This window comes from Bos indicus x Bos taurus, chromosome 17, assembly GCF_003369695.1.
Source record: "Bos indicus x Bos taurus breed Angus x Brahman F1 hybrid chromosome 17, Bos_hybrid_MaternalHap_v2.0, whole genome shotgun sequence".
Classification (NCBI taxonomy): domain Eukaryota; kingdom Metazoa; phylum Chordata; class Mammalia; order Artiodactyla; family Bovidae; genus Bos; species Bos indicus x Bos taurus.
In genome coordinates, this window is record NC_040092.1 from 61,202,187 (window position 1) to 61,222,842 (window position 20,656).

Consider the following 20,656-nt stretch of genomic DNA (forward strand, 5'->3'; position numbering starts at 1 on the left):
TGCTTTCTCCCCTAAATACTTCTGTATTAGGTAATCATTCTTCCATCAAATTGTGCCTAGAGTTCAATCTTGAGACACACATACCTGTCATAAAACTGCTATCAACCTAGATTTCTCTAGTTTAAAGCTCTCTTAAGTAATACAATATCAATTCTTCTCTGATGCAAGAATTTTTATACATACCTTTTTAGAGAAAGGTTTTATTAGTGTGCTTTGTAATTCCAGATTTTCACTCTTAAAGAGTTTACCATCTAAATATAATCCCCTCTCCAAAAGTTCTGTCCAACCTTCCAAGTTCCTGTTATCAGTGAATCCTCCTATTCTATTATAAAATTCAGAAGATTCCAGTCATTAATCCTGGTAATCTCAAATATGAGTTTGAGGATACAGAAGTGATATATAGAAATGAATTTAGCATCTCATAACTGCATTTTATTGGAAGAAACAACTTCATTTAATGTTATAAATATCAGTAACAAGCATTTAGTGGACAATTTCAGGACAGGATCTTGATGACATCATAGACCTTGAAACAAAACTTGCATTATTACACTATAAGAGAATTTTCATGCATTATTGTGATCTTTCTTAGTGTCTAAATTGTCATTGCTCTGTCCAATGAGCAAGCTCAAAGTAAATGGGCAGTTTCTTAGTACAAAGGAGGAATCATTTCTTACACATTTTCCTTACCCTGTTACTGTTGGAACTACCATTGTTTTAATTATGTGATTATGCTCTGACCTCATTAGAGGATAAAAGATCTCATAAAAGGTCTACATCTATTTATTTTCCCTAAAATATTCTCATCTGACTCCTTTACATTGATGGTATATTTTCAATTAAAAACGAATCACATCGGGAGGGTGGGATGGGTGGTCCATCTTCTATCATTATACAGCAAAAAGTAAATTAATTAGGATGTTTTTAAGATGTGTTAACTTTAATTATAATAGCACTATAATAATTAGAGAAAACTAACAGTGGAAACAGTGTCAGACTTTATTTTTCTGGGCTCCAAAATCACTGCAGATGGTGACTGCAGCCATGAAATTAAAAGACACTTACTCCTTGGAAGGAAAGTTATGACCAACCTAGATAGCATATTCAAAAGCAGAGACATTACTTTGCCAACAAAGGTTCGTCTAGTCAAGGCTATGGTTTTTCCTGTGGTCATGTATGGATGTGAGAGTTGGACTGTGAAGAAGGCTGAGCACCGAAGAATTGATGCTTTTGAACTGTGGTGTTGGAGAAGACTCTTGAGAGTCCCTTGGACTGCAAGGAGATCCAACCAGTCCATTCTGAAGGAGATCAGCCCTGGGATTTCTTTGGAAGGAATGATGCTAAAGCTGAAACTCCAGTTCTTTGGCCACCTCATGCAAAGAGTTGACTCATTGGAAAAGACTCTGATGCTGGGAGGGATTGGGGGCAAGAGGAGAAGGGGACGACAGAGGATGAGATGGCTGGATGGCATCACTGACTCGATGGACGTGAGTCTGAGTGAACTCCGGGAGTTGGTGATGGACAGGGAGGCCTGGCGTGCTGCGATTCATGGGGTCGCAAAGAGTCGGACACGACTGAGCGACTGATCTGATCTGATATTTCCAAATAGAGTTTAATATTATAATTGTGGTCTTATAAATAATATTATTTCTTGGAAATTACTGTTAAGAATACAATTAAAGGGACTTCCCTAGTTGTCCAATAGCTAACGCTTTGTGCTTCCAGGGAAGGGGGGCCTGGATTTGATCCCTGGCTGGGAACTGGATTCCACATACCACAACCAAGAGTTCAAATGCCACAGCTAAAGATTCCGCATGTTGCAAACTAAGACCCAGTGCAGCCAAATAAATATAAATAAATATTGAAAAAGAATACAATTAGAATACATTTCATGAATAATATAAAGCCAGAAAAGGTATGATGAGGGCTGTTTATAGAGGTCCTTAAAAGGTAGACTGACAAGTATCAGCACTGTTAGAGTTGCTTTTAAAGATTCAGTGTGATTTTTCAAAATGTCAAAATATTGGACAAAAATGAAGCAGAAGCTTGGAATTTTAAAAGGGACTACTTACTCTCAACTGGTATAAAATGGGTTACAAATTTATGGATCAATTCAATGAACTCACGTATTTTTGTTCACAAAAATATTTTGAACTCTGTGCCAGGTACTCTTCTAGAAATTGGAAAGAAATTTAAAAAGGGCAGACCTGTTCTCTGTTTTCATTAAGCTCTCATTTTAGACACATTCAACAAGGAGAAGAAAAATATCATAAACAAGAAAATGGTGATCAGTGCTGCATGGCAAACTATAGTCACACGAAAGGGTGAGCTGGTGGCTACTTTTGATTAGGTTGCCCCAAGGAAGACCTCTCTGAAGAAGTGGCATTTAGCTGAGTTCTGAGTGACAAGAAGCCAGCCATGTGCAGTTCCGCTTGGGGAGCTGTCCATACAAAGCATCCTGGCTAGGGCAAATGTCCTCAGGTAGAAATCAGTTCAGCATGTTTGAAGAGCTCCTTGAAAGTCCCTTTGCCTGTGGTGGAGAGGATAAGGAGAGAGGAAGGCAATGAAATCAGAGATTGGGTGTGGGGAGATAATGCATCTCATACAGACTTTTCAGTCAGGGTGAAGATTTATATTTATGTTCCCAGAAGCCTGGGAAGCAATGGAAATATTTTAATACAAGATGTAGCCTGCCAGGCTCCTCTGTCCGTGGGATTCTCCAGGCAAGAATACTGGAGTGGGTTGCCATGTCCTTCACCAGGGGAACTTCCTGATCCAAGTATTGAACACACATCTTTTACATCTCCTGCATTGGCAGGCAGGTTCTTTAGCACTAGGGTACCTGGGAAGCAATTTTATTCACATTTTGAAACAATTACTTGGGCTTCTGTATGCAGACTGGATTAGATGGAGGAGAAATGGGGAAAGAGGTTCAGAGCTGACTTCAGTAGTACACATGAGAAAACATAGTGTCCTAACCAGATGTGGGTCACCTGGAGAGAGGAGGGTGGATCTGAGGTGTGTTTTGGTGGCAGGAAGGTCAGAGTTTGCTTCTGGGTTGGATATAAAGCAGGATGGGAAAGAAGAATCAAGACTATCCAGATGAATGGCTTTGGCAATGGGGCTGATGGATAATGGTTGTCATTTACTGAGATGTGGAAGCCTTGTACGTCAAGGGCGGGAGGAAACACACGAAATCTGAGATATCTATTAGGAGACATCCAGGGAGAGATGCTAGGGGGACAGCTGGCTTCACGCGTCCTAAGTCCAAAGGCGAGATCAGAGTTGGAGATATACATTTGGATGGTATTTAAAGCCATGGGCCTATCTGAGGTCAGATAAGAAGAGCTTATAGATTGAGAAGAGAAGGTTGCCTACAGAATGCCTGAATAGTATTCTATCCTGCTTAAACACTAAGTAGGGAGAGAAATAGAATTTAGGGAGAAAGATGGATGAGTTGAGTTCAGTTTTTAATAGGTTATATTTGAAGAGATCTAAGTGAAGATGTCAAATAGGCAGTGAGAATGAGCCTACATGAAGGAGACCTGAGTTTGAGAAACTAAGTTAAATGCTACTGTGTATCCAGTATATGCCAGGAACCATGTGCATACTTTCAAATTTCTCATCCTCAGATAACCAGTCTGCAAGGTGTCTTGTTACTGATATATGAAAGATGAGGAAACTGAGGAAGAAAGAATTAACTTGCCCAAGGTCACAGGTAAGAAAAAATGAGGGCAGATTTAAAGTCAGGTGGGGAAAAATTGGTATAGTTCCTCTGTCCTGCTACAGTTTTATTCAAGGAAAAGCTTAACATTAATAGATAGTGTGTGTTCCAAATAGCTTGTGAAATTGTTTGGGTAGGTTAACTGGAACAAAGGCATTTAATACAATTAGGAAACATTTATAAGCAACTGAATAGCAGATATATGAAATAATGCTTTTAATGAAATAATGCTAATAACGATTGATGCTTTTTCTAGGAAATGGCTTTCTAGGACTAGGAGGAAATTTAGGATGCCTCAAAAAGACAAGGAGAAGAAAAAGCAACTATCACTTAGTTCTAATCCACTTAGCTATACATTTTCAAATCATACTTTAAGAGTAATGATTTAACATCTCAGACTCAGCCTGAGAAGTCATCAGTAGATTTTCTGACTTGAGAAAATATCAGCAGAGAATCAGAAAACTGCATAAAAACTGAGCATAACATTAATAATTTTAGTTTCAAAGCTTTGTCTTGAAGTCTGTGATGTCATAAAAACACTACAGTATTATGTTCTTAATATTACACTATCAGTGACTATTTACATTACAGTATTATGTTCTTAATATTACAGTATCAGTGACTATTTACATTACAGTATTATGTTCTTAATATTACACTATCAGTGACTATTTACCACATTAAGATACAAGCAATCACAGAGGCACATGAATCTACTTGTATCACTGAAGGTATGCATATTTGAAGAGAGCACGATACCTAGAATCCTCCAAATTGTATAATAGACTAGGGATACACTGGTAAAAAATATCAACTTTTGGTACTTGACCCAGCCTTTGGATATTATTTGTTTCTAGCTTTAGATATTAAATTCTTCTTCAAAAATTACTAATCAGAGAATAAAGTACATGTGGATAAGATACTCTTGGTAAAAAATTAAGAAAATGTGAGTATAAAAATATGGCATGCATGCTAAGTCGCTTTAGTCATGTCCAACTCTGTGCAACGCTATGGACTGTAGCCCGCCAGGCTCCTCTGTCCATGGGATTCTCCAGGCAACAATAGTGGAGTGGGTTGCCAGGCCCTCCTCCAGGGGATTTTCCTGACCCAGGGATTAAAAGCGCATCTCTTACGTCTCCTGCATTGGCATGTGGGTTCTTTACCTCTAGTGCCACCTGGGAAGCCCTTACAAAAATATTACCCATCAGATACATTTATGGCTTTTACCTTCCTTATGCTTTCTGTAATTGGGAAAATAAAGGCTGATATTTGATGTCCACGTTATAGTTAAAAAAACACACAACTGTATTCTGGGTATTGTTTGGTAGAAGGGTAAAACAATTCGTGCTTTTTGCACCTCTCTTTTGAAGGGCAATCTTTTAAAAAGGTAAGACTACACATGTTTTGGGACTTCTCTGGTGGTCCAGTGGTTAAGACTTTGCCTTCCAATGCAGGGGGTGTCGGTTTGATCCCTGGTCAGGGAACTAAGATCCCACATGCCTCTTGGTCTTAAAACTTAAAGCATTATTATAACAAATTCAATAAAGAATTTTCAGAAAACTGTCCACACTCTTCTTGATCCCCTGCCAAAAGACTATATATATTTATTAGGAATGTCAATTCTGCCACCCTAGGATAAGCTTGCCCATTAGATGGTGAGCTGCACAAGGGCATAAGCTTTGACTCTTGTTTTCATCACTATATCCTGAAAAAGTACACAAAAGGAAATACAAAATCAGTCATACAGGGTCATGAGAGGCAGAGAGCAGAACACAGAGATGGGGCTGGCAGGCACCCAACAGAGAGAGAGCCTGGGGGGTGACACATGGGGGGAACACAAAGAGGGGCAACAGAGTGGGGAGAGGGAGAGGACAGCCACAGGGGCCAGAGTGGTTCCACAAAGACGGGGCCGGCGAGAGGCAAGCAGGTGGAAGAGGGAGAGGACAGCCACAGGGGCCAGACTGGTTCCACAAAGACGGGGCCGGCGAGAGGCAAGCAGGTGGGAGAGGGAGAGGACAGCCACAGGGGCCAGAGTGGTTCCACAAAGACGGGGCCGGCGAGAGGCAAGCAGGTGGGAGAGGGAGAGGACAGCCACAGGGGCCAGAGTGGTTCCACAAAGACGGGGCCGGCGAGAGGCAAGCAGGTGGGAGAGGGAGAGGACAGCCACAGGGGCCAGACTGGTTCCACAAAGACGGGGCCGGCGAGAGGCAAGCAGGTGGGAGAGGGAGAGGACAGCCACGGGGGCCAGAGTGGTTCCACAAAGACGGGGCCGGCGAGAAGCAAACAGGTGGGTGAGGGAGAGGACAGCCACAGGGGCCAGAGTGGTTCCAGAAAGACGGGGCGGTGAGAGGCAAGCAGGTGGGTGAGGGGGAGGAGAGGAGAAAGGGCGACAGCCAAGACAAAAGGGCACAAAACATTATTACTGAATGAGAGGACAGAGAAGGCCAATGAGCCAGGGCGAGCAAGAGAGGATGTAAAAAGAAATGAGATGCCCTGTGTGAAAGCATGTTTCCCACTGTAGAAACTAAATATGGTAATTTTATTCATTCAAATTGATTTCAGACTCTTACTTTACTACTAAAAAGTCTAAATAATTCTGAAATGATTAAAATCATTGACATGGCAAATGCAGTGGTTCAGTGGATGAGTTTGAATACCACTGCCACCTAGAAGGTTGGTGAGCTGCGGTAGGTCACTCAAGCACTCTGAGCTTGGAAAAAAGGGAATTGTGTGTTATTACATTAGGGCAACAGTTAGAACCAGACATGGGACCACTGACTGGTTCAAAATGAGGAAAGGAGTATGACAAGGATGTATATTGTCACCTGGCTCATTTAACTTCTACGCAGAGGGCATCACGTGAAATGCTGGGCTGGATGAAACCCAACCTAATCTGGGTTTCATCCCGCAACCCAAGATTGCTGGCAGAAATATCAACAATCTCAGATATGCAGATGATACCACTCTAATGGAAGAAAGTGAAGAGGAAATAAAGAGCCTCTTGAAGAGGGTGAAAGAGGAGAGTGAAAAAGCTGGCTTAAAACTCAACATTCAAAAAACAAAGATCATGGCATCTGGTCCCAACACTTTATGGCAAATAGAATGGGAAAAGGTGGAAACAGTAACAGATTTTATTTTCTTGGGCTCCAAAATCACTGCAGATGGCAACTGCAGTCACAAAATTAAGACATTTGCTCCTTGGAAGGAAAGCTATGACAAACCTAGATAGTGTATTAAAAAGCAGAGACATCACTTTGCTTACTACAAAGGTCGACATAATCAAAGCTATGGTTTTTTCAGTAGTCGTACTGGAGAGAGTTGGACCATAAAGAAGGCTGAGTGCCAAAGAATTGATGCTTTTAAAGAATTGTGGTGCTGGAGGAGACTCTTGAGAGTCCCTTGGACTGCAAGGAGATCAAACCAGTCAATCCTAAAGGAAATCAACTCTGAATATTGCCTGGAAGGACTGATGCTGAAGCTGAAGCTCCATTACTTTGGCCACCTGATGTGAAGAGCCAACTTATTGGAAAAGACCTTGATGCTGGGAAAGATCGAAAGCAAAAGGAGAAGGGGGCGGCAAAGGTGAGATGGTTAGACAGCATCACCGACTCAACAGACGTGAGTTTGAGCAAACTCTGAGAGATAGTGAAGGAAAGGGAATCTGGGTATGCTGCAGTCCGTGGGGTCACAAAGGGTTGAACACGGCTGAGCGACTGAACAGCAGTAACAACAACCTGAAAGAGGAAGAAGTAACAGGCGTTTCTCTTCCCAGCCACTGCCTTCTGCAGTGACTAAGTCCTGCTTTCCTGGGGCCATTCTGGACAACATACCATGGGAAGACGAGGATCAAATAAAAACAGAGGTTTAAAATTCTGCAAATTTTTCCCTTATAAGCAAGAAACACAATATGCTCACTTTTTCGTTGTAGATGTCCCCAAGCATTGTACTTGCTCTCACAAAATCCAGGTTTTGAAAGTTGTTTTTTGCAATTTTCACAACTTTTTTCAAGTATTTGACTGCTTCTGCCATCTGTCCTTGGCTAGAAAAAAATATAAGAAACCATTAAAGTCTCATATCATTTAATACCACATTAAGAGATTTCTTTGTGTCTTTGCTTTAGAAAGTGTTAAGACAGTAATTAGGATAATGAAATGTAGGGTGTAAATTTTAAAAACACGTGACTCATCTTTGAAGGAGTGTACAGTGAGTTAGAATGTGAGCCTTTAAACTTACGGATTACTGGTAGGATTGTAAAATGGTGCTATTGCTTGGAAAAACAACTTGTCAATTCTTCAAAAAGTGTAATAGTTACCATATGACCCAAGAATTACACTCCTATGTATATACCCAAGAGAAATGAAAACACACGCTCACCCAAAAGCTTGTACGTAAATGTTCATATCAATAATCATAATAGCTAAGAAATGGAAACAATCCAAATGTCTATCAATTGAAGGGATAAGCAAAATGTGCTATATTCATACCATGGAATGTTATTCAGCCATAAAAAGGAATGAAGTAGTGATACACGCTACAACATGGATAAACTTTGAAAACATACTAAATGAAAGAAGCCAGCTACACACCAAAAAAACCCACATAGGATATGATTCCATCTACATGAAATGTCCAGAAATGCAAATCTACAGTGGCTACCCACTCCCTGGAGAGTTCCATGGACAAGAACCTTGCAGGCTACAATCCATGGGGTCCCAAAGAGGCAGACATGACTGAGCAGCTAACACAACAATGATAGAAAGCAAGTTAATAGTTACCAGAGGCTGGGGCGATGGAGGTGGGGAGGGGGGGCTTGGGTAGGGAACTGGGTGTAGCTGCTAACAGGTGTGGATTTCTTTTTGAAGTGAAGAAAGTGATCTGAAATTACATAGTGGTGATGGCTGCACAACTCTGTGAACATACTAAGAACTACTGAATCCTAAAATTTAAATGTAAAATGTATGCTATATGAATTACATCTCAGGGCATCTGGTCTCATCACTTCATGGGAAATAGATGGGGAAACAGTGGAAACAGTGTCAGACTTTATTTTTTGGGGGCTCCAAAATCACTGCAGATAGTGACTGCAGCCGTGAAATTAACAGATGCTTACTCCTTGGAAGGAAAGTTATGACCAACCTAGATACCATATTCAAAAGCAGAGACATTATTTTGCCAACAAAGGTCCATCTAGTCAAGGGTATGGTTTTTCCAGTGGTCATGTATGGATGTGAAAGTTGGACTGTGAAGAAAGCTGAGCACCAAAGAATTGATGCTTTTGAACTGTGGTGTTGAAGAAGACTCTTGAGAGTCCCTTGGACTGCAAGGAGATCCAACCAGTCCATTCTGAAGGAGGTCAGCCCTGGGATTTCTGTGGAAGGAATGATGCTAAAGCTGAGACTCCAGTACTTTGTCCACCTCATGCGAAGAGTCGACTCATTGGAAAAGACTCTAATGCTGGGAGGGATTGGGGGCAGGAGGAGAAGGGGACGACAGAGGATGAGATGGCTGGATGGCATCAGTGACTCGATGGACGTGAGTATGAGTGAACTCCGGGAGTTGGTGATGGACAGGGAGGCCTGGTGTGCTGCAATTCATGGGGTCGCAAAGAGTCAGACACGACTGAGCGACTGAACTGAACTGAAAGCTGTTGTATTTTTTAAAAATAAAACCTCTAAAAAGGTCGAAAATTTATACATTCCTTTGCAAATGAAACCAATTCTTTGAGAGGGAGGCATATGTGATTCATAAAATATTTGCTGGAGGTATTAGAAAAAATATAATGAAAATAGAGGATTGTTAAATCTCTTAACCAGGATTCAGGAAAGGAAAGATAAATCCCAGAGATGGAAGGAGCCTGGCTCCTGGCATAAGATTCTGGCAAATGGCAAGAATTTATATAAACAAGAAATAAGACCTAATTTTCATAAGTCACTGAGATTTTGGAGACTGTTAGAGCAGCTCAAATGACCCAAAGTGACTAAAACAAGTTTGGCTATTTTCTTATTTCATAAAGAAGAGGGGTCAGATCATCATACTGTACATCATTATACTGTAAACTTAGTGTTGCATGTCAATTACATCTCAATAACACTGGAAGGAAAAATAATACAGTACTTGTATTTAGAATATTAAACAAACAGATAAAAAAACATGTGGGGAGCACTGACCAAAAAATAAAAAGAAGAGAGGCACATCGTTTTAAAGATTTCAATGAATTATATTAAGAAACTTCTATTATTTGAATTCTGCTCTCATTTTATTAATATGAGTCCCAAATACTCATTAGTTCCTCATGATCTGCATGCTACCCCAGAGATATACAAATCTTAGTTTCATATGAGTAAGAGCTGCTGCTGCTGCTGCTGCTAAGTTGCTTCAGTCGTGTCCGACTCTGTGACCCCATAGACGGCAGCCCATCAAGCTCCCCCGTCCCTGGGATTCTCCAGGCAAGAATACTGGAGTGGGTTGCCATTTCCTTCTCCAATGCATGAAAGTGAAAAGTGAAAGTCAAGTCGCTTAGTTGTGTCCGACTCTTCGCGACCCCATGGACTGCAGCCCACCAGGCTCCTCTGTCCATGGGATTTTCCAGGCAAGAGTACTGGAGTGGGGTGCCATCGCCTTCTCCAATGAGTAAGAGCTAAACAGTAAAGTATAACAACAAGTGGAAAGGGGCTTCCCTGGTGGTTCAGTGGTAAAGAATTTGCCTGCCAAGTGGGTTCGATCCCTGTGTTGGGAAGATCCCCTGGTGAAGGAAATGGCAACCCATTCCAACTATTCTTGCCTGGGAAATCCCATGGACAGAGGAGCCTGGCAGGCTACAATCCATGGGATCGCCAAAGTCGGACACAACTAAGTGACTAAACAACAAGTGGAAAGGGTCTAAAAATCTCTCTAAAAGAGCCAATTATTTGAAAGTCAGTCTAAAGAGACAGGTCTTTTCTTTGAGGAGCTAGTTGTAGTGATGTCTTTTGCGAAGAACACTTGGGGGCCTATGAGATCAAGAACAAAGGTGAAAAATCCTTGAGCAACCAATGAAAAAGACAGTAATTTTTGTAAACAGCTCCATCCAAGGTATCGTATGCTGTGAGCATTTTTTAATAGACGTAGCTGAAGCTACCTTTAACAACTCAAGGGACATTTAACTGCTGATTCAAAGACTGCTGACTCAAAGACTGCTGATTCAGGGCCATAAAGAATTAAAGGCATAACATTGCAGACAAGGCCAGAACTGATTTCAAAATAATTACTTCAAATTAAGCATCCTGAAGAGTGTTTTGTCTATGTTCTCCTCTAGGAGTTTTATAGTTTCTGCTCTTACGTTTAGATCTTTAATCCATTTTGAGTTTATTTTTGTGTATGGTGTTAGAAAGTGGTCTAGTTTCATTCTTTTACAAGTAGTTGACCAATTTTCCCAGCACCGCTTGTTAAAGAGATTGTCTTTAATCCATTGTATATTCTTGCCTCCTTTGTCAAAGATAAGGTATCCATATGTGCGTGGATTTATCTCTGGGCTTTCTATTTTGCTTCATTGATCTATATTTCTGTCTTTGTGCCAGTACCATACTGTCTTGATGACTGTGGCTTTGTAGTAGAGCCTGAAGTCAGGCAGGTTGATTCCTCCAGTTCCATTCTTCTTTCTCAAGATTGCTTTGGCTATTCGAGGTTTTTTGTATTTCCATACAAACTGTGAAATTATTTGTTCTAGCTCTGTGAAGAATACCGTTGGTAGCTTGATAGGGATTGCATTGAATCTATAAATTGCTTTGGGTAGGCAAAACACTCTCCGACATACATCATAGCAGGATCCTCTACGACCCACCTCCCAGAATATTGGAAATAAAAGCAAAAATAAACAAATGGGACCTAATTAAACTTAAAAGCTTCTGCACAACAAAGGAAACTATAAGCAAGGTGAAAAGGCAGCCTTCAGAATGGGAGAAAATAATAGCAAATGAAGCAACTGACAAACAACTAATCTCAAAAATATACAAGCAACTCCTACAGCTCAATTCCAGAAAAATAAATGACCCAATCAAAAAATGGGCCAAAGAACTAAATAGACATTTCTCCAAAGAAGACATACAGATGGCTAACAAACACATGAAAAGATGCTCAACATCACTCATTATCAGAGAAATGCAAATCAAAACCACTATGAGGTACCATTTCATGCCAGTCAGAATGGCTGCGATCCAAAAGTCTACAAGCATTAAATGCTGGAGAGGATGTGGAGAAAAGGGAACCCTCTTACACTGTTAGTGGGAATGCAAACTAGTACAGCCACTATGGAGAACAGTGTGGAGATTTCTTAAAAAACTGGAAATAAAACTGCCTTATGATCCAGCAATTCCACTGCTGGGCATACACACTGAGGAAACCAGAATTGAAAGAGACATGTGTACCCCAATGTTCATCGCAGCACTGTTTATAATAGCCAGGACATGGAAGCAACCTAGATGTCCATCAGCAGATGAATGGATAAGAAAGCAGTGGTACATATACACAATGGAGTATTACTCAGCCATTAAAAAGAATACATCTGAATCAGTTCTAATGAGGTGGATGAAACTGGAGCCTATTATACAGAGTGAAGTAAGCCAGAAAGAAAAACACCAATACAGTATACTAACACATATATATGGAATTTAGAAAGATGGTAACAATAACCCTGTATATGAGACAGCAAAAGAGACACTGATGTATAGAACAGTCTTTTGGACTCTGTGGGAGAGGGAGAGGGTGAGATGATTTGGGAGAATGGCATTGAAATATGTATAATATCATATATGAAACGAGTCACCAGTCCAGGTTTGATGCATGATACTGGATGCTCGGAGCTGGTGCACTGGGACGACCCAGAGGGATGGTATGGGGAGGGAGGAGGGAGGAGGGTTCAGGATGGGGAACACATGTATACCTGTGGCGGATTCATTTCAATATATGGCAGAACCAATACAATATTGTAAAGTTTAAAAATAAAATAAAATTAAAAAAAAATAAGCATCCTGAAGAAATTCAATATCTTTTGAATATCTGACATTTTTGGGGTCAATCCCTAAAAAAGAACGATGAATCTAAGATGATACACATTCCATTGTTAAATCATCTCAGAAATGTTGATATTTTTTATTGAAGTGACAAAATCCAAAATTTAGAGGTTTTTAAAGTAACAGAAAACACCGTCATTGTATTCTTTAAAGGAGCATAACAAAGGAAAACCCCTACTCCTGAATGTCTCTGATTTCCTAGAACCACCTTTCTTTGCTTTCATAGGTCAGCAGTTACCAGTGAGCATCTGTGCTCTGACCCTTAATAAATAACAAGATGAAATTCTGAAACTCAGAGCTTGTTTTGCGATCTTGCATGAAAATGTGTTTGTCACTCAGTCTTGTCTGACTCTTTGCAACCCCATTGAATGTAGCCCACCAGGGTCCTCTATCCATGGAATTCTCCAGGCAAGAATACTGGAGTGGGTTACCATTTCCTTCTCTAGGGGGGTCTTCCCAACCCAAGTATTGAACCCAGGTCTCCTGTATTGCAGGCAGACTCTTTACCATCTGAGCCACCAGGAAAGCCCAAGAAGGGCATTTCTTTATGTTTATACGGCAAAGATTTACTCAGAGGAGCTCCAGATAGGGTGTTGTATGGCATATGGAGAAGTTTTACTAACAAAATTTTTAATTATTGCAACTATAGAAAAATTCAGCAATATTAAAACCAGATTTCACTGATTCTAAAACACACACTTTCCCATATTTTAACATTCCCTAAATTGAGATCCCTCCCTGAGAACAGGTGGCATCTTATAGTTTTTCATAGACAGGAGTGGTCAAGTCACAGTTGTTGCTGAACTTGTCCATGTCTTTGGACATGACTCATGATCATAATGCCTTGATCCTTCTGTTGACAACTATTTAATGATAATTTCAGAACGAAATGTGAGGACTGGTTGTTTTCTGAAATCCTGGAATATAAGAAAGTACCAGCTTCAAGACTGGCAGATTGGTAGCCCATGACTTGGAAGAAATACTGAAGGCAGGGGACACTGGAGCCCTATTTGAGGAAAGGCTACACAGCACCAATGTTCTTGATGACATACAAAAGATATGGATGAGAAAAAAATACTGACAATTTGAGTTTAATGGTGATTCAGAAGAACTGGACTTTGAATGCAAAGATGTTCAAAGAATATGAATTTACTTTGTTTATAGTTTCTTTTTACAAGAATTCTCAAGAATCATTGTAAAAATACTTATTGTAAATAAAACATCTCTCTTATTAAGTATAAAATACAAATTCTAAGCAAAAAGAAAGCATTACGTCACAGTTTAATTGGAATATTTTATTTATTGGATATGTACAATGTATAGTCCAATAGGAAGAATGTTAGATTCAGTGAAATCTGAAAATAAAGCTACTTGTTCAGTATAGTGGATTCAGTTAGTTCACTGGTTAATGACTTTTTGATTTAAAATTTCTAGGAAGTGTGAAATTCACATTGAATTTATATGTATATACATGAAATGACTAGGACATAATGAGATCAAAAAACTCTAAAACTGGTCTAATTATTTATGGTTCTAATAAATCTCTATCTGAATTGACTGAACTTAATTTTATGCAAAAGTTAACTTACCTAATTTTTCATGTTTCTGTTTATGTCATGTGTGTATAGCCATAAAGCAATCAAATATCCAGCACTGTTCTGTTTGTATGTTGGGCATCAAAATATTAACAGTTCTCACTTTATACATTCATTTGCAAAATGGCCTTCATTTTCCTGGTTGCAGTTAAAAGAGCGAACTCTAATATTCACCCAAATCTCTGAACAAATAGAACTCACTGCAGAATAATTTCTTCCATGAATGTCTACAATCAGTAATTGATGAGCTATTACTATAATGTAATAAATAGTTGGAAAAGCACTTCTTGACAAAGTAATGTAAAAGATAATATTTGATTATTAGTGGTAAGGCCTTGAGATCTGTCACACCAGAAATGGTCATATATGGAATAAATGCTGCTGCTGCTGCTGCTGCTAAGTCGCTTCAGTCGTGTCCGACTCTGTGCGACCCCATAGACGGCAGCCCACCAGGCTCCCCCATCCCTGGGATTCTCCAGACAAGAACACGGAATAAATAAGTTAATGCAAAACATTTTCATACATTTAGATTTTCATACATTTAGATTTTCATAAAATAACCCCATTATCATATAATGGGGTGTGTGTGTTAGCATCACCATTAGGAAAATTAAAATTTGTTTGGCTTCTTCACAAAGTCAATTAAAATGAGTTAGAAAATTATGTTTATACCAAGGAGGAATTATCTAAGATTAGAACTCATATTCACCTTGGAAAACATGTCAACCTGCCTTGAAACATTGACTAAAATGAGCTAGTTTATCTAAATGATATTTTTCTGTGATCCATATGGAAATAAACACAGCAGCTCTGAGGAAAAACTGCATATCATTAATCCACAGTCTTTGATCTATACTAAACATTTAATAAAACTAGTCTTTAATGTCAAAAAAGAGGGGTGAATTGTATGGTAGAGGAATTATATCTCAATAAAGCTGTTACAAAAAAATAAAACCTTTAAAAAGTTTATAATGGGTGAATGGTAGTTTGTTTTTGCAGGTGTCCCTCAGCAGTGAAATCTGTATCACTAAAGTCATCTAGCAGAATTTTGCCAAGGAAACGCACTGGTTATAGCAAATGCCAACAACACAAGAGAAGACTATACACACGAACATCACCAGATGATCAACACCAAAGTCAGATTGATTATATTCTTTGCAGCCAAAGATGGAGAAGCTCTATACAGTCAGCAAAAACAAGACGGGGAGCCGACTGTGGCTCAGATCATGAATTCCTTATTGCCAAATTCAGACTTAAATTGAAGAAAGTAGGGAAAATCACTAGACCATTCAGATATGACTTAAATCAAATCATTACGATTATACAGTGGATCTGAGAAATAGATTCAAGGGATTAGATCTGATAGACAGAGTGCCCAAAGAACTATAAGCAGAGGTTGGTGACACTGTACATGAGACAGGGATCAAAACCATCCCCAAGAAAAATAAGTGCAAAAAGGCAAAATGGTTGTCTGAGGAGGCCTTACAAATAGCTGAGAAAAGAAGAGAAGTCAAAGGCAAAGGAGAAAAGGAAAAATATACCCCTTTAAATGGACAGTTCCAAAGAACAGCGAGGAGAGATAAGAAAGCCTTCCTAAGTGATCAATTCAAAGAAATAGAGGAAAGCAATAGAATGGGAAAGACTAGAGATCTCTTCAAGAAAATGAGAGATATCAAGGGAACATTTCATGCAAAGATGGGTACAATAAAGGACAGAAATAGTATGGACCTAACAGAAGAAGAAGATACTAAGAAGAGGTGGCAAGAATACATGGAGGAGATATACAAAAAAGGTCTTCATGACCCAGATAACCACGATAGTGTGATCACTGACCTAGAGCCAGACATCCTGGAGTGAGAAGTCAAGTGGACCTTAGGAAACATCATTACAAACAAAGCTAGTGGAGGTGATGGAATTCCAATTGAGCTATTTCAAATCCTAAAAGATGATGCTGTGAAAGTGCTGTACTCAATATGCCAGCAAATTTGGAAAACTCAGCAGTGGCCACAGAACTGAAAGAGGTCACTTTTCATTCCAATCCCAAAGAAAGGCGATGCCAAAGAATGTTCAAACTACCACACAATTGCACTCATCTCACACACCAGCAAAGTACTGCTCAAAATTCTCCAGGCCAGGCTTCAACAGTACTTGAACCATGAACTTCCAGATGTTCAAGCTGGTTTTAGAAAAGGCAGAGAAACCAGAGGTCAAATTGCCAGCCTTCACTGGATCATCGAAAAAGCAAGAGAGTTCCAGAAAAACATCTACTTTTGCTCTATTGACTACCCCAAACCTTTGACTGTGTGGATCACAACAAACTGTGGAAAATTCTTCAAGAGATGGGAATACCAGAACATTTGACCTACCTCTTGAGAAATCCATATGCAGGTCAAGAAACAATAGTTAGAACTGGTCATGGAACAACAGACTGGTTCCAAATCAGGAAAGGAGAACGTCAAGGCTATATATTGTTACCCTTCTTATTTAACTTATACGCAGAATACATCATGTGACATGCTGACTGGATGAAGCACAAGCTGAAATCAAGATTGCCAGGAGAAATATCAATAACCTCAGATATGCAGATGACACCACCCTTATGGCAGAAAGTGAAGAAGAACTGAAGAGCCTTTTGATGCAAGTGAAAGAGGAGAGTGAAAAAGTTGGCTTAAAATTCAACATTCAGAAAACTAAGATCATGGCATCTGGTCCTATTACTTCATGGTAAATAGAGGGGGAAACAATGGAAACAGTGACAGACTTTATTTTCTTGGGCTCTAAAATCACTGCAGATGGTGACTGCAGCCATGAATTTAAAAGACGCTTGTTCCTTGGAAGAAAAGCTATGACCAACCTAGACAGAATATTAAAAAGCAGAGACATTACTTTACCAACAAAGGTCCATCTAGTCAAAGCTATGGTTTTTCCATTAATCATGTATGGATATGAGAATTGGACTATAAAGAAAGCCAAATGCCAAAGAATTGATGCTTTTGAACTGTGGTGTTGGAGAAGACTCTTGAGAGTCCCTTGGACTGCAAGGAGATCCAACCAGTCAATCCTAAAGAAAATCAGTCCTGAATATTCATTAGAAAGACTGATGCTGAAGCTGAAACTCCAATACATTGGCCACCTAATGGGAAGAACTGACTCATTGGGAAAGACCCTGATGTTGAATAGGAGCTATTCAAAAGGACATGCCACAAGCTCAGAAAGAACTTCAAAAGAGTTTAATTTTTAAAAGATAGTGGCAGGATTAGAGGTATAAACTTGCATAACCTCCCAAGATTTGTTGGGAACAACATCCATTTTCATAGATAAGCTGTGGTATACTTGTAAACTAAATTAAATTGCTTTAAAATCATGATATGTGCTATGGTAGATGGTAGAAAGGTCTAAGCTTGAATCCCAGCTTGGCCTCTTAGATAAATAACTTTGATGACATCTGCACTATTTCTTAGCTTCCGTGTCCTCATTTTTGAAATGGTCATATGTATTGTGAGATGAAAAATTACATATATGGATAGCTTGGCACACAGTAAAAATTCAATAAATGATAGCTCAGATGGTAAAGAATCTGCCTGCAATGTAGGAGACCCAGGTTCAATCCTGGGGTCAGGAAGATTCCCTGGAGAAGGAATAGGCAACCCACTCCAGTATTCTTGCCTGGAGAACCCCATGGACAGAGGAGCCTGGTGGGCTACAGTCTATGGTGTCACAGAGGGTTCATGACTAAGCAACTAACAGACACACACCAGCATTATTATTACCTCTCAGTGAAATAAAAAGCTATCAGACCCATAGCTCTGCTATGTGTATTATTTGTCAATAGCTGAGAAGAAAATCAATTTAGCTAAGCACTGTTTTCTGAAAATCTTCCATTATGCAATGAATTAAATACCATAATTTGAACACATACTCTGCAAGACAGGCACATAAAGTCTTGGTATCTATTTTCCAGGGGACAGAGTAAAAGAACTAACACTGTTTACCTGAGTATCAGATACTGCCAATGCATTCTTTTTTTCCTTTCTTATTGGTAAAAGAATGTTCTGTGTTTCAGAAATGGAATGGAATTTTATATTACTGATGTTGTGAATATTGCATTTTATGATTCTGTTCTCACTTTTTTATAACAAAATTATGAATAATCTTCTTCCACATGTAGGAATAGTTCAGTTCTCCAAAAAAAATCATGAAATGTTTCGGGAATATTTCAAATGCAGATATCATGAGAGGTGCACTCATTACTTTATACTATTTGTTTTGTGGAACAACTGAAATGATATTGAGAAAGCTTGACAGTATAGACAGATTAGTAAATAAAATAATTATTTTACTTAGAATTTTAAGCAAATTTGCAGATTTCTAGGACTAAATTGATCATATTAATTTAACTCTCAAAGATCTTTCTTGAAGTGTAATGTTCAAGAAAAAATGGATGAAATGAGATAGTGAAGACTTTGTGTAACTATTTATCAAAACCATAGGGGAAATTATTATTTTTATGTAGTAAAAATGGGTTCACTGAAGCTTTTTATATGTGTGTTTCTGAAAGCTGATCTGTTTTTGATGGAAGAACATTTTGCATGAGGTTTGAACGGGTGAGGATTGTTAAACTGCAATATACACAAACAAAAAAACAAGCTCAGTGAACAACAAACACAAAACGGGATAAATACAACTACTGCCAGGTGAGGCAAGTTGTTTTTCTCCCAAAGGAGCTACAGATCCCCAACACGTCCAAAATTATCTGGAACTTGCTCTAACAAATAATGCTAGAGAAAAAGGCTTTCTACTATAAATTGTGTGCCCCACTCAATGAATGTGCAGTGCTAAAGCCAGTATAGTTGTTAATATAACATCTGAAATATAAGCATTATATACTGCTTAAAGGATTTGCACATTTAAAAGTTAGCAATAGATTTAGAAACCAGTCTTTCTTTGCAAGGGGAAGAGTCAAATATTTTCTTATGGGAAAGCTACAGATTATTTGTATAAGTTAAAGGACAAGGTTAAAATGTTAGACAAATATTAATTCCAGTTTTCTATATGCAGTGCACAGGTGCAACTGGAACAGCATATTATATGGTATAATCATTAAATTCATTCAACCAGACCTTAGAGAGTTAAAAACATATATTCTGAGGAACAGGACTCCTCGGTCCAAAGAATGAGAATGAAATAGTGCAGAATATTTGTGTATCAAGGTGATTCCAGTTTCCAACTGGGAAAACAGGACTGTTAACACCCACATCCCCTGACAACTGTCCAATTATGTATATCACACTTGGCCTACTGTTTGCAGTAGAAGTAATCAATAAAGGATGTGGTTGAGTGAACATAGATTTTGGTTGAACCAATGCATGAAAACTTAATCATTTACTCAGAGAGAAGAAATCAAATAGAGCAGAGATGAAACAGCCACTGAGGGGTTTGTTGATTGTGCCACCAAGTTTGTGGGCCACAGATGAAAGTAATAAGGCAAATGGAATCAGTGACAGGAGAAAATGTAAAAAGCTATTCTTAATTTCATGAATTAATAGAAATGTTTTGATGTATGTTGCAGGGTCATTTTTAGGAAATTTCGCATCAAAGCCTGGATGTTCCATTTTAAAGAATATATGAAAATTACTAGGGCATGTCATTTCTCTCAAGCAAGAAGAAATTAATTTTCAGCTATAACAGAAATGCAATTTTCACACTTGAAACTTTGTACTGATTGATTTAAAGATCTCCACTGTGGAAAGTTTTCAAGGAAATAATTTAACCCGAGTTTGCAAAAAAATTTACAATTGGTAAGGAATAAACCCAGAGATGGACTAGTGGTGACCAGTATGTCTTCAACAACTCTCATTTTTGTGATTTTTTTCCCTAGATTTTTAAAAAAAATCATTCTGATTATTTGAAGAATTTCAGTAAACAAGGCGGGAAAGTGCCATAAGGAAAATAAAGATATTTCCCTCTGTATTTACTCAAATTGTTTATCTATGTAATAATAATATTTACTTGGTAATTTCTCAACTCAGTCTGTCTTTGTTTTATGGACTATAATTCTGGCTTTTATAGCTGTGTCATAGGCAATTGTTCTCATTTTAGAACACTGACTTTTTTTTCACTAGATTCCAAGTAGGAGGGAAAAGACATTGTAAATGCTTATTTTCTGTTATGCTACTTAAACCCCTGTGCAATTAATATTATTCAGACCAACAGCAAAAATAACAAGCCCTGCTCACTATTAAAACCTTCATCAATAACCCTAACACCAGGGCTGAGTCTACCATTACCAA

General features: G+C 38.8%; 1 protein-coding gene across 3 annotated transcripts in view; it reads right to left on the minus strand.

Annotated features, from left to right (window-relative positions):
* The window catches only part of TTC29 (tetratricopeptide repeat domain 29), a 273,501-nt gene that overhangs the window by 114,584 nt on the left and 138,261 nt on the right, over window positions 1-20,656 (minus strand). For all 3 annotated transcript variants that reach the window (XM_027513394.1, XM_027513395.1, XM_027513393.1), the window contains one exon: window positions 7,640-7,763. In XM_027513394.1, coding sequence (XP_027369195.1) covers window positions 7,640-7,763 — 124 coding nt within the window. The remainder of the gene's footprint in view (window positions 1-7,639; window positions 7,764-20,656) is intronic.